Source organism: Oryctolagus cuniculus, chromosome 6 (assembly GCF_051225735.1).
Source record: "Oryctolagus cuniculus isolate XC-2025 breed Fujian yellow rabbit chromosome 6, ASM5122573v1, whole genome shotgun sequence".
In the NCBI taxonomy this organism is placed as follows: domain Eukaryota; kingdom Metazoa; phylum Chordata; class Mammalia; order Lagomorpha; family Leporidae; genus Oryctolagus; species Oryctolagus cuniculus.
The window spans coordinates 128,837,386-128,852,658 of NC_142872.1; the positions used below are offsets into that span (position 1 = coordinate 128,837,386).

General features: G+C 42.7%; 1 protein-coding gene across 2 annotated transcripts in view; it reads left to right on the plus strand.

The window, feature by feature from the left end:
* ATP6V1C1 (ATPase H+ transporting V1 subunit C1) overlaps nucleotides 1-15,273 on the plus strand; it is a 68,669-nt gene that overhangs the window by 20,001 nt on the left and 33,395 nt on the right. For both annotated transcript variants that reach the window (XM_051844686.2, XM_002710723.6), the window contains 2 exons: nucleotides 12,855-13,023; nucleotides 14,224-14,291. In XM_051844686.2, coding sequence (XP_051700646.1) covers nucleotides 12,892-13,023; nucleotides 14,224-14,291 — 200 coding nt within the window. In that variant the 5' untranslated portion in view covers nucleotides 12,855-12,891. The remainder of the gene's footprint in view (nucleotides 1-12,854; nucleotides 13,024-14,223; nucleotides 14,292-15,273) is intronic.

A 15,273-nucleotide genomic window follows, 5' to 3' on the forward strand; every position in this document is an offset into this window, starting at 1 on the left:
AATCTCTCTCTGTCTCTGTCTCTGTATCTTTTTGTTTTCCGTCTTTTTGTTTAGAGGAATCATTGTTCTGTCCAGGAGGCAGGATAGTGTGGGATGCTGAGTGATGCCGTTGTATAAATTGTGATTATCCTGGATGAAAAGAATATGGAAAGGCAGCTCAGATCCCTCTATAGCAGAATTCATTGGACCTATAGGATGCTTTGAGCCTGGAACCAAACATAGGGAGAAGGGGTTCAAGCTTACATGTGGATCTTCTCAAAGGAGAGCTGAGGCGGAGCATTGTTTTCTCCTACCACACTGGCAAGAACATGGCTTTTAGAGTCAAAACAACTAGGTTTGAACCCCACCTGCCAGTTGTGTGACTTTGGGTGAGTTATGGTCAGATGCCATGTGAAGACTTTTCAACAACAGATCACATGTCCCATGGTGGTACCATGAGATTATGTCATCTGGTGACATTGTAGCCATCTTAGCTTGTGCAAGTACATACTAAGTTATTTGCTTGATTAAATAATCTATTGATGCATTTTTTCAGAACGTATCCTGGTGGGTGAGCAATGGGTGGTGGTACTGACCTCTGAGTATTGCTCCTATCTCACAGGTTGTCCTACAAATTCATCTTTCTAAGATAATGGATGACAAATGTACAGCATACTACCAAACACAGAAGGCACCTTTTCCTATCCCCGTATCTCCCAACAATGAAGTTCTAGAAAGGGCTCTAGTTAAGAGCCGAATTGGAGAACTTTTCTAGAACTTTCCTAGATATTTCTGGACTAGTTTTATTTAGACTTGATCATGACATTATTTATTTATTTATTTGAAAGGCAGAGTTACAGAGAGGTGCGGAGAGAGAGAGGTCTTCCATCCGCTGGTTCACTCCCCAAATGGCTGCATTGGCCAGAGCTGGGCCAGTCTCAAGCCAGGAGCCAGGAGCTTCTTCCAGGTTTCCCACATGGGTGCAGGAGCCCAAGCTCTTGGGCCATTTTCTACTGTTTTCCCAGGTTGTAGCAGAGAGCTGGATCAGAGTGGAGCAGCCAGGACTCAAACCTTTGCCCATATGGGATGCCTGTACTGCAGGCAGTGGCTTTACCCGCTCTGCCACAGTGCTGGCCCCTCATGACATTTTTCTTTGATCCTGATAGAAGCTAGTGAGGTAGATAGGGCAGGTGTTAGTTTTACATGAGAAAATGAGGCCCTTTTTCCCATTTATTGAAATCCTTTGGAAATGTGTTAGATGAAAAAGAATTTCTAGAATTCTAAGTGATATGATAGTGGAATCTACTGCAATAGCTGATACTGGTACAGCCTTTGAAGAAGCTGCAGTTTAGAAAGTCTAACACTCAGGAAGAATTGATTTTATTGCCTGCCATTTTTAGGGGATAGGAGGTATAAAATGTGTCTTCAAATAGATTGTAACAGAACCACTTGTACAAAGTAATTACAAGTAAAACCTCAATTTTTAAAAAAGCTGTCATCACTAAGAACTGGATCACTAAAAGAAATTTAAAGATGCTGTTGGTTTCTCTAAACTGAGCATTTTAAATTTGAAGGTAGCCTTGTAATCAGTGTGTGGGATAAAACAGCTAGATCAGTCAGTACAAGAGTATCAGGTGAGGGAAACCAGAGATAGGGAAATAGTCAGGTGTTGGAGCAGCTTAGGTGTGGTTGGCCAGGTGCAACAGAGAACAGAAAGGAAAGCAGGAAATAGGTCCTCAGCCTTGTGTCCTAAATTGCAGAAAGACAACTTCCTGGTTTAGGTTCTAGAGTTAGTAGAGGTAGTAGCTCGAGCTCCTACCCTTGCTACATTATGCAGTTAGACTGTTGAATATATTGATCCAAAAATACGTTATTAAAAATTCCAAACCATCAAGAAGATTTATGCTCCACATTTGTACTTGGTCATAAGAGGATATTGAACAGATCAGACAGCATTTCTACGAGGAGCAAAAAAAAAAAAAAATGGCATGAAGAGCTAATTTGGTAACTAGATTATTCTCAGAATAGTGTACTTCAGAGTTCACTAAAATTTTTTTAAATTTTCTAAGTAGGCTTAATGTTTTTAACATAAATTGCATTCTTACAGCAATTTAAAAAATATTTCTGAGATATTTCAGATATACAGATATAATTTTAAATGCTTATTAACGGATTAGTGGATTAACAGACATTCATGTACCCACTACCCAGATTTAACAGGTGTTAACATTTTCTCATATTTGAGAAATAGATTTTTATTTTAAAGATATAAAATCTTTTATACATGACTAAAGTGCCTTTGTCCTTTGCCTGTTTTACTTTCTGGAAGTATGTACCTATGAATATTATATACCATTGTGTATTTTTTTTAAGATTTATTTTATTTATTTGAAGGCAGAATTAGATCAAAAGATACCTTCCATTATCTGCTGGTTTTGTCCCCAAATGGGCGCAACGGCCATGGCTGGGCCAGGCCAAAGCCAGGAGCTAGGAGCTTCTTCTTGGTCTCGCACACAGATACAGGGGCCCAAGCTCTACTGCTTTCCCAGGAACATTAGCAAGGAGCTGGGTGGGAAGTGAAACATCCAGGACATGAACTGCTGCCCGTATGGGATGCCAGCATTGCAGGCGGTGACTTAACCCGTTGTGCCACAGTGCCAGCCCCCACTGTATATTTTTTAAATTGTGGAAATAGAAATTCTTTTAATGTTGATTTCTTTAAAAAAAAAAAGATTTACTGATTTATTTGAAAGAGCTACACATCAGGATCCCTAGCCATCAGGGAAATGCAGATCAAAACCACAATGAGGTTTCACCTCACTCCAGTTAGATTGGCTTACATACAGAAATCAACCAACAACAGATGCTGGCAAGGATGTGGGGAAAAAGGGACACTAACCCACTGTTGGTGGGAATGCAAACTGGTAAAGCCACTGTGGATGTCCTCAGAAACCTGATGTAGCACTACCACAGGACCCAGCCATCCACTCCTTGGGATTTACCCAAATGGAATTAAAGGGGAGAAAAAAAGAGCCATTTGCACCTCAATATTTGTTGCAGCTCAATTCACAATAGCTAAGACATGGAAGCAACCTAAATGTCCATCAACGAATGACTGGATAAAGAAACTATAGGATATGTACTCTATGGAACACTATACAGCAGTAAAAAACAATGAAATCCGGGCATTTACAACAAAATGGAGGAAGCTGGAAAATATGCTGAGTGAAATAAGCCAGTCCAAAAGGGACAAATATCATATGTTCTCTCTGATCGATGGCAACTAAATGAGCACCTAAAATGATACCCATTGAAGTGAAATAGACACTATCAGAGACAATGACATGATCAGCCCTTGTCTAGACTGTTGAGGAACAACTTACTATTTTATTCCTTTTAGTATTTTGTTGTTGTTGCTCGGTTTGTTCTACTTAATACCACTGGTTGAACTCTGTAATCGATACACAGTCATTCTTAGGCATTTAAAAATTAACAGAAAAGTGATCTCTGTTAAATATAGGAGTGGGAATAAGAGAGGGAGGAGATATATAGGTCGGCACATGTTCACTCGGACTTACCTCCAATGGTGGGACTAGAAATGAGCCAGGGGATTTCAACTCAGTCTTATCAAGGAGACATGTACCAATGTCAGTGCACTTGGTAAAGTGATAAGTATAAGTACACAACTGATCAAAAAAGATAGGGTAAGTGTCGAAGAGATTTTACAAACAAGACCAGTGTAAGCAAATATGAAGGATAGAATTAAAAGGGAGAGAATGACCCTGCGGGGGAAGCAGGACACACAGCAGACTCATAGAATGGCAAACGCCCAAAACAGCACTCTGGCCTCAGAATCAACCCTTGGGGCATTCGGATCTGGCTAAAAGGCCCATGAGAGCCTCACAGGCATGGAAAGCCGTGACACGGTGGCAAAAACAACCTAAATGAAAGATCTTGGTGAACAAGACCCCAGCGGAAGGAACAGGCCATCAAGGAGGGAGGCGCCTTTCTCCGAAGTTAGGAAGGAACCTCCACTGTGATACGGCCTTGACTAAACAAGTTCAGAGTTGGTGAACTCAAGGGGCTTCCATAGCCTAGACAGCTCATGGCAAGAGCCTCGGGTGATTGCTGATGCCGTAAATAAGAGTGCCAGTTGTTAAATCTACAACGGGATAAAGTATTACATTGTACATCAACCGTCAGGACAAGAGCTGATCAAGTCACTGTTTCTCATAGTGTCCATTTCACTTCAACAAGTTTCCCCATTGGTTGAACTCTGTAATTAACACACAGTTATTCTTAGGTGTTTAAATTTTAACTAAAAAGTGATCCCTGTTAGGAATTTGGAAAACATTATGCTGAGTGAAATAAGCCAATCCCAAAGGGACAAATACTATATGTTCTCCCCGATAGGTGGCAACTAACTGAGCACCAAAATGGAAACCTGTTAAAGTGAAATGAACACTATGAGAAATGGTGACTTGATCAGCCCTTGCCCTGACTGTTGATGACCAACTTAATATGTTATCCCTCTTAATATTTTTGTTTGTTTGTTCTACTTAATACTTTTGGTTGAATACTGTAATCAATACACAGTTTTTCTTAAGTGCTGAAACTTAACTGAAAAGTCATCGCTGTTAAATATAAGAGTGGGAATAAGAGAGGGAAGAGATGTGCAATTCGGGACGTGCTCAAGCTGACTTACCTCAAACGGTAGAGTTAGAAACATACCAGGGGATTCCAATTCAATCCCATCAAGGTGGCATGTACCAATTTCATCTCACTAGTCCCAGTGATCAATTTCTGTTCACAATTGATCATAATGATAGGATTAAGAGCCAAAGGGATCACATAAACAAGACTAGTGTCTGCAAATACTAGCTGATAGAATAAAAAAGGGAGAGAACGATCCAACATGGGAAGCGAGATACACAGCAGACCCATAGAATGGCAGATGTCCTAAACAGCACTCTGGCCTCAGAATCAGTCCTTAAGGCATGCGGATCTGGCTGAAAAGCCCATGAGAGTATTTCAGGCATGGAAAGCCAAGACACTCTGGAAAAAAAAAAAAAAAAAAAAAAAACACCAAAACTAAATGAAAGATCTCCGTGAGTGAGATCCCAGTGGAAAGAACGGGCCATCAAAGAAGGAGGTACCTTTCTCTGAAGGGAGGAGAGAACTTCCACTTTGACCATGACCTTGTCTAAATATGATCAGAGTCGGTGAACTCAGGGGGCTTCCATAGCCTTGGCAGCTCATGACAAGAGCCTAGGGTGATTACTGATGCCATAAACAAGAGTGTCAATTTGTTAAGTCAACAACAGGAGTCACTGTGCACTTAACTCCTCATGTAGGATCTCTGTCCTTAGTGTGCTGTACATTGTGATTTAATGCTATAACGAGTACTCAAACAGTATTTTTCACCTTATGTTTCTGTGTGGGAGCAAACTGTTGAAATCTTTACTAAATGTATGCTAAACTGATCTTCTATATATAAAGAGAATTGAAAATGAATCTTGATGTGAATGGAAGGGGAGAGGGAGTGGGAAAGGGGAGGGTTGCGGGTGGGAGGGACGTTATGGGGGGGGGAGCCATTGTAATATATAAGCTGTACTTTGGAAATTTATATTCATTAAATAAAAGTTAAAAAAAAAAAAAAACTACAACGGGAGTCACTGGGCACATGCTCCCCACGTAGGATCTCTGTCCTTAATGTGTTTTACTATGAAACTTAAAAACAACACTACTAGTTGAACAATACCCTATACCTTGTGCAGTTGTGTGAGGGCAGCCTGTTGAAATCCTTGCTTAGTGTATACTAAGTTGATCTTCTGTATATGAAGGTAATTGAAAATGAAACTCAATGAAGGGCGGGGTGGGAGAGGGAGTGGGAGAGGGGAGGGCTGTGGGAGGGAGGGAGGTTGGGGGCGGGGAGCCACAACAATATAAAAGTTGCACTTTGTAAATTCACATTTATTAAATAATAAAAAGAATAATAAAAAAAAAGAGCTACACAGAGAGAGGAGAGGCAGAGAGAGAGAGAGGTCTTCCATCCGATGATTCACTCCCCAATGGGCCGCAATGGCCAGAGCTGCGCTGATCCAAAGCCAGGAGCTTCCTCTGGGTTTCCCACGTGAGCACAGGGGCCCAAGGACCTGGGCCATCCTCCACGGCCTTCCCAGGCCACAGCAGAGAGCTGGATTGGAAGTGGAGCAGCTGGGTCCCGAACCGGTGCCCACATGGGATGCCGGTGCTTCAGACCAGGGCGTTAACTTGCTGAGCCACAGCGCCAGCCCCTTAATGTTGATTTTTAAATTTATTTTCATCTACGTGAAAGGCAGAGTGAGAGAGAGACCAAGGCAGAGGGATCTTCTATCCACTGGCTCATTGCCCAAATGTCTGCAACAATCAGGGCGAGGCCATGCCAAAACCAGGAGCCCGTAAAGCTATCCAGGTCTCCCATATGAATGGCAGGGGTCCAAGCCCCTGCACCATCAATTGTTACTTTCCAGGAACGTTAGCAGGAAACAAGATTGGAAGTGGAAGAACTGCAATTGGAACCAGCACTCCAATACGTGTTGTGGGTGTGGTAAACAGCTACATAACCTACTGTGACACAATGCCAACCTTAGAAATAGAAGCCTTACCCGATGATTAATTTGATAATGATAATTAATTTGATAATTAAGTTGATAATGGCTTTGGATTAATTAATCCAAATTAATTATCTAATTAATTAAGTTGATAATGGCTTTGGAGAACAATTTGACAGTACCCAATAGAGTGGACAGCAGTCTGCTGGTTATCTCCTGCTGTGTGATAAACCACCCCAAAATGTAGTGATTTAGAACTGTGATTTCTTATTTCTCTTTATTCTGTGAGTTGTTAGGGTGGTCTCTGTGTTTGGTTCACCCAGATTCATTGATGCAGCTTGCAGATTGGTTGGGCCGAAAGGTCCAACGTGGCCATGCTTAGGCATCTGGCAGTTTTTAGTGGTTGTCCATTTCTTATCACAGAGCCCCTTTCAGTAGTCTAGACTGGCTTCCTTACCTGATGCTGTGAGGGAAGACACAGAAGTAGAAGTTGCAAGGCCTCTTGACCTTGGCCTTGAACTTGTAGTGTGCCTTCCATGTGTTTTCTTGGTTACAGCAAGTCACAAAACCAGCCCCAGCTTTTGGTGGAAGTAGTGGCAAAGTCACATTGTATAGGAGCATGGAAGGATGTGTTCCTTCCATCTTTGAAGACATTCTACCATGTGATCCCTCTTTGTAATTCAGCTCTTTCACTCCTGTCTGTCCAGAGAAACTTCCACAAAAGCAGAGACAAAGTGCTCACTGCAAAATTGTTTATAGCAGCAAGAAAGTAAAAACAAGATCCCACTAAATCAAAGTAAAAATAATACTTAATTTAAATATTCATGTAATAATACCATGTAGATATACCATGTAAGAATACCATGTAACAATTAAATGAACTATACAAACTATACATGGAGTACCACAGATAATTCTAAAATTAGGTTGAAAAGAGTATAGGTAAGATGATATGTAGGCCGGCGCCGTGGCTCACTAGGCTAATCCTCCGCCTTGCCGCGCCGGCACACCGGGTTCTAGTCCCGGTTGGGGCACCGGATTCTGTCCCGGTTGCCCCTCTTCCAGGCCAGCTCTCTGCTGTGGCCCGCGAGTGCAGTGGAGGATGGCCCAAGTGCTCGGGCCCTGCACCCCATGGGAGACCAGGAGAAGTACTGGCTCCTGCCATCAGATCAGCGCGGTGGCGCGTCAGCTGCAGCGGCCACTGGGGGGTGAACCAATGGAAAAAGGAAGACCTTTCTCTCTGTCTCTCTCTCACTGTCCACTCTGCCTGTCAAAAAATAAATAAATATGTGTTATATCTTATATTAAAAAAAGATGATATGTAATAACCTTAAAGTTTGACATTTTTTTTTGACAGGCAGAGTGGACAGTGAGAGACAGAGAGACAGAGAGAAGTTGCAAGGCCTCTTGACCTTGGCCTTGGTCACCCCCCATGTATATCTACATGGTATTATTACATGAATAAATTAAGTATTATTATCTACTTTGCTTTTATTGGGATCTTGTTTTTACTTTCTTGCTGCTATAAACAATTTTGCAGTGAGCACTTTGTCTCTGCTTTTGTGGAAGTTTCTCTGGACAGACAGGAGTAAAAGAGCTGAATTACAATTCCATTGGTTCACCCCCCAATGGCCGCTGCGGCTGACGGGCTGTGGCCGGTGCACCGTGCTGATCTGAAGCCAGGATCCAGGTGCTTCTCCTGGTCTCCCATGCAGGTGCAGGGCCCAAGCACTTGGGCCATCTCCACTGCACTCCCTGGCCACAGCAGAGAGCTGGCCTGGAAGAGGGGCAACCGGGACAGAATCCAGCACCCCGACCGGGACTAGAACCCGGTGTGCCGGCGCCGCAGGCCTATTGAATTAAGGCGCCGGCCAAAGTTTAATATTTGAAGTTTGCTCCCATGTGGGAGACTCAGGTACTTGAGTATTCATCCACTTTCACCCAAGGTGCATACAAGCAGAAAGCTGGATTGAAAGCAGAGTAGCTGGTACTCAAACCAGATACTCTGATATTTCAAGGGGGCATTCCAAGTCATGGCCTAACTTGGCCTAACTGCTGTGCCAAATGCTTACCCCAACATTTGAAGTTTCTAAGATAGACTGACGAGGATTTTGATTTGCCTTTTTTTTTTTTTTTTTTAAGAGTTACAGAGAAAGGTCTTCCATCTGCTGGTTCACTCTCCAAATGACTGCAATGGCCAGAGCTGAGCTGATCTGAAGCTAGGAGCTTCTTCCTGGTCTTCCATGTGGGTGCAGGGGTCCAAAGACTTGGGCCATCTTCCACTGCTTTCCCAGCCCATAGCAGAAAGCTGGGTAGGAAGTGGAGCAGCTAGGACTCGAACTGGTGCCCATATGAGATGCTGGCACTGTAGACTGGGGTTTTAACCTGCTGCGCCACAGTGCCAGCTCTGCTTGTTTTGTTTTTAAATCAAAGCTTATCTTTGGATGGCCTTGTTAGAGCTTGGTGCTTGTGAATGGTTTCCATCCTTGGGTGCCCAGTTTAGCAATACTGTTGCCTGGCCAGAGCGAGTACTCTGTCTAGGACAAGGATCATGATAAGCTCCTGTTCAGATCATTGGCTATCTGGGAGGTACCTGCACTGGAGAAAGTGTTGGCCTTCATCACTAAGAGCTAATAAAAGTGCAACTTGATTAGTAATGTTGAAAAGTCATCTTAGAGGCCAGCGCCGCGGTTCAGTAGGCTAATCCTCTGCCTTGCGGCGCCGGCACTGTGGGTTCTAGTCCCTTCGGGGCGCCGGATTCTGTCCCGGTTGCCCCTCTTCCAGGCCAGCTCTCTGCTGTGGCCAGGGAGTGCAGAGGAGGATGGCCCAAGTGCTTGGGCCCTGCACCCGCATGGGAGACCAGGAGAAGCACCTGGCTCCTGGCTTCGGATCAACGCGGTGCACTGGCCACAGTACGCCAGCCGCAGCGGCCATTGGAGGGTGAACCAACGGTAAAGGAAGACCTTTCTCTCTGTCTCTCTCTCACTGTGCACTCTGCCTGTCAAAAATAAAAAAAAAAATTCATCTTAGAGTACATTTTTTGAGATATTCATGTAGTATCACCATCTTACATTTATACCATTTTAACTCGATGAGTTTTTAGTGTCTTATCTGTAAGTGGGAGAATATTTATCTAAGAAGGTATTGGGAAGCTTAATTGAAATCATGTGTAAAACATTTAGAGCAATACCTGGTAGATCCTCTATAAACAGTAGTTGGGAAAAGTGTGTGTGTGTGTGTGTATATATATATATATATATATATATATATATGGTGACATTTGTGTTGAGTTCATTTTTTTAACTTTTATTTAATGAATATAAATTTCCAAAGTACAGCTTATGGATTACAATGGCTTCCCCCCCCATAACTTCCCTCCCACCCGCAACCTTCCCCTTTCCCTCTCCCTCCCCCCTTCCATTCACATCAAGATTCATTTTCAATTCTCTTTATATACAGAAGATCAGTTTAGTATATATTAAGTAAAGATTTCAACAGTTTGCACCCACATAGAAACACAAAGTGAAAAATACTGTTTGAGTACTAGTTATAGCATGAAATCACAATGTACAGCACATTAAGGACAGAGATCCTACATGAGGAGTAAGTGCACAGTGACTCCTGTTGTTGACTTAACAAATTGACACTCTTGTTTATGGCATCAGTAATCACCCTAGGCTCTTGTCATGAGCTGCCAAGGCTATGGAAGCCTTTCGAGTTCACCAACTCTGATCATATTTAGATCACAGTTCATTTTCAATAGTATTATAATGAGTAGGTAGGGTTTCTTTAATTTAAATGGTCTATGGAAAATTTTAACAGCCCACTATGATTATGACACTAAAGAATTTAAATTACAAAGTCCTTTCTCTGGGCAGTGTTGTTCTTTATGAGAGAGTTCTGCTCCATTCCCAGGCGTGGATCCCAGTGTCAGAGAGCATGAATGAGCAGTGGTAGTAGAAAGTTTACGGTTGTTCTCGTGAAGGCCCATTAAAGTGTAAACTTTACATTTTTGTGAGTTTTTTTGTGTTTCTGTGCTTTACCTACTTACATTCTAAGTAGATTTGTCTGTGCTTTTTCCCTGCTTTGTGAGGAGGAGGGGATTAGGACAAAAGGTTGTAGAAGAGGCTTGCATGTCTTTTTTTTTAAGAATTAAAAAAAAAAACATTTTAAATTTATTTTATTTATTTATTTGAAAGAGTTATAGAGAGAGGTAGAGACAGAGAGAGAGAGAGGTCTTTCATCCTCTGGTTCACTCCTCAGATGACCACAATGGCTAGAGCTGCGCCGATTTGAAGGCAGGAGCCAGGAGCTTCTTCTGGGTCTCCCACGTGGGGGCAGGGGCCCAAGGACTTGGACCATCTTCTGCTGCTTTCCCAGGACATAGCAGAGAGCTGGATTGGAAGAGGGGCAGCCAGGTCTCGACTGGCACCCATATGGGATGCCAGTGCTTCAGGCCAGGGCGTTAACCCGCCAGTGGGCCCTTGCATGTGTCTTAATGGAACTCCTTGGAGAGGGAGTTGCACAGCCTCTTTCTCACTCAGACCCAGTAATGTATGAGCTCCTCTCCCTCAAAACTCAGATGTTTTAAATAACCAGACAGGGAGCAGGTGTTCAGCCTGGCAGTTAAACTGCCCATATCCCACATCTGAGAACTTGGGTTTGATTCCTAGCTGTTTCTGAACTGAGCTTCCTGCTCTTGCAGACCCTGGGAGATAGTGGTGATAGCTCAATCCAGACCTTGTGGGAAGTCTACATTGCATCTCTGTCTCCTGGCTCTGGCCCCATCCTAGCCCGAGTCATTGTGGGTATTCGGGGAGTGAACCAGCAGATGGAGCTCTGTCTGTCTATATCTGTCTCTTAAATTAAAAATGACCAGGCAGATTCGTAAGATTTTTTTTTTTTTGATTTGTAAACATTTGATGGCAACTACATACACATCAGGGAGTTGAAGAAATCTCCCTAGGGTGAGTAGAATTAACTACTCATTGACTACACTGTAGGTTTGCTAAGCCAGTGCAGCAGATTTCTGTAGTGACTACTGTTTAGATTTGATTCATTTCTCCAGGATAAAAGTGGCAGAGTGTGTGTGTGTGACTCCCCATTTTTGTTATATGTTTTATTTTATTTATTTATTTATTTTGAAATATGTTTTTATTTTATTTTATTTATTTATTTTTTGTGACAGGCAGAGTGGACAGTGAGAGAGAGAGAGACAGAGAGAAAGGTCTTCCTTTGCCGTTGGTTCACCCTCCAATGGCCGCTGCCGCCGGTGCGCTGCGGCCGGCGCACCGCACTGATCTGATGGCAGGAGCCAGGTGCTTATCCTGATCTCCCATGGAGTGCAGGGCCCAAGCACCTGGGCCATCCTCCACTGCACTCGCGGGCCACAGCAGAGAGCTGGCCTGGAAGAGGGGCAACCGGGACAGAATCTGGCGCCCCAACCAGGACTAGAACCCAGGGTGCTGGCGCCGCTAGGCGGAGGATTAGCCTATTGAGCCGCGGCGCCGGCTGTTATATGTTTTAAAAGTTTGAGATAAAGGGCCGGCGCCATGGTGCAGTATGTTAATCCTCTGCCTGTGGTGCCGGCATCCCATATGAGTGACAGTTCTATTCCTGTCTGCTCCTCTTCCAATCCAGCTCTTTGCTGTAGTCTGGGAAAGCAGTAGAAGATGGGACCTGCTGCTTCTCTTCCAATCCAGCTGTCTGCTGTGGCCTAGGAAAGAGTAGAGGATGGCCCAAGTCCTTGGGCCCCTGCACCCATGTGGGAGACCCGGAGGAAACTCCTGGCTCTTGGTTTCGGATCGGCACAGCTCCAGCCGTGGCAGCCATTTGGGGGGTGAACCAATAGAAGGAAGACCTTTCTCTCTGCCTCTCTCTTTCACTGTCTGTAACTCTACCTCTCAAATAAAGAAATAAAATCTTTAAAAAAAAAGTTTGAGGTAAATCTGCAAATTCGTGACTCAGCAGATTTCTTGGTTAACTGAAATAATTGGCAGCTAGGTAGTCTCTTCGTGAATAATTTCCGTTTAGGATGATTTATAATTGAAAAGAATGGCCCTTCATGTGTTAGGCCTTTATCATCTCTTTTCCTACTATCATAAATACATCTCCTTTTATCATTTAGATAGATTCTCGTCCAGGCAAGTTTGACTTTGCTAGACTAATGTTAGATTAGTTTTGAAACAGGTTATTAATTTATAATTTACCTTGTGACTCTGAAACACTTGGGAAACAAATGGTATTAAATGTCATCTTTGATTGTTTTGTTTTGTATTCCAGAGTCTCTTGATTTCAGAAGAAATACCTGGCAACAAACATGACCGAGTTCTGGCTTATTTCGGCTCCTGGGGAGAAAACCTGTCAGCAAACGTGGGAAAAACTGCATGCAGCAACTACAAAGAACAACAATCTTGCTGTCACTTCCAAGTTCAACATTCCTGACTTAAAGGTGAAGCTTCACTGTACAAGAGAGAGTATAGGAGAGGAGAACGAGGTCTTGCTTTGGGTAGAATTAATACCCAGTTTCTTTCAGAAGAAAAACCCTCTTGTCTCAATCCCTTGGCGTAATTTAAAAGGCATCATGTTCTTTGAGGTTTCAGGAGTATACTACCAAAGTGAAATAACATTTTTTCTTTTGTGGTTTTCTGAATTATATAAGAAATATTACAAAAATATTATATATATATATGATTTTTAGAAGTGAAAAACTCTTAGTAATATGTTTTTTGAATTTTTGTTATGAAATTCACATTATGCTGGCTAACATTGTAAACACCCATGATGCCTCCTTAATCATACTTTGCAGATATTAGTTATTCTAGTTACACTATTTAACATATGCTAAAAAGTTGTAAACCAGCAGGGTCAGAGTGAAGCAATCTGCCAGTTATCAGCTGACCAAACTTTGGTCAGAATGAAAATAATCTGATACCTACATTTTGCTGGTTAAGTGAAGTAGCCACAGACTGCAGTCATTTCAGAAATACTTAAAATTACTTGTTCTTTTTAAATTTTTTATGAATATAAAAAACAGATTTCATGTATTACAGATATAATTCTAAGGTAAACATACTTCTGCCCTCCCTCCCTCCATCCCTCCCTCCTTTCCTCAATCCTCTTTCCTTCCTTTCTTTGTTTTTTCCCTTTAATTTTTGCACTAACATAAGTTCAGTTTACTTTATAATCAGTTTACTTTATAATAGGCTTAGTGCACCACTAGCCATAGTGCTCTGCAAGTACTGGTTCTTAATATATTTGGAATTAGGGAGTCCTTTGAGACAGACAGGACATTTCGTCCAGAACATGCTCATTTACACACAAATGCTTTTGCCTACAAACTCAATTACAGACCCTCTGGTGCTTGGGCGTGACCTCCTGCTTTAAGAACCCAGGGTGTAAAGCAGAACTTCAGATGACGTATTGTTCCTGGGCACAGCACAAGGACAGGCCTGCCTTTGAGGAGTCTTCATGTCTTCCGTGGTGGTTTTGCCTATGAATTAGAAGATTATCTTGTGTTGAAATGTCTGACCAATGTTTTTAACCACACTTACACATTATGAAATAAAGAATAAGAGCTTAAGGTTTGTGGGCCCTTCAAATCAAGATGTTGTAAAGATGAAAATAATAAAATGCTATATTTCTCTTCTAGGTTGGCACACTGGATGTCTTGGTTGGCTTGTCAGATGAATTGGCTAAACTGGATGCATTTGTAGAAGGGTAATGTATGCATGGAATAGAGCAAAATGAGAGACAGAGTTATCAGGCTGCCTGGATATTAGGCTGTTATCACGTATATTCTCTGCTTTTTGAATTGGTTTTAGAAAATGATGACTTATTTTCCTTGTCAGTCAACTTTATGAAGGTATGATTTGCATACGGTAAAATGTGCCTGTTTGTGAGCGTGGTGATTGTTTCCTTTAATGTCTTTATTGAGATATAATTTACATACCATGCAGTTCACCTATTTAAATGTGAGATTCAGGACCAGTACTGTAGCACAGTAAGTTAAGCTGCCATTGCAATACCATCAACCCAAATTAGAGTGCTAGTTCAAGTGCCAGCTCCTCAGCTTCTGATTAAGCTTCCTGCTGATGTGCCTGGGAAGACGGCAGAAGATGGCCCAGGTGCTTGGTCCCCTGCTATGCCAGATGGAGTTCCTGGCTTCTAGTTTTGGGCTGCCCAGACTTGACTGTTGTGGCCATTTGGCAAGTGAATCAGTGGCTAGAAGATTTTCTTTTCTCTTTCTCTGCCTTTCTGTCACTCTGCTTTTCAAATAAATATTTTTTTAAATGTGCAACTCAGTGATTTTTAGTACAGTCACAGATATGTACAGCCATTGCCACAATTTCAGAACTTTTTTTTTTTTTTTAAGATTTATTTATTTACTGGAAAGGCAGAGTTACACAGAGAGAGAAAGAGAGATAAGTCTTCCATCTGCTGGTTCACTCCCCAGATGGCCACAATGGCTGGAGCTGCACCGATCTGAAGCCAGGAGCCAGGGGCTTCTTCCTCGGTCTTCCATGCGGGTGCAGGGGCCCAATGTCTTGGGCCATCTTCCACTGCTTTCCCAGGCCGTAGCAGAGAGCTGGATCAAAAGTGGAGCAGCAGGGACTTGAACCGGCACCCACATGGGATGCCTGCACTGCAGAAAATGGCTTTACCTGCTGTGCCACAGCGCCAGCCCCCAGAACATTTTTCC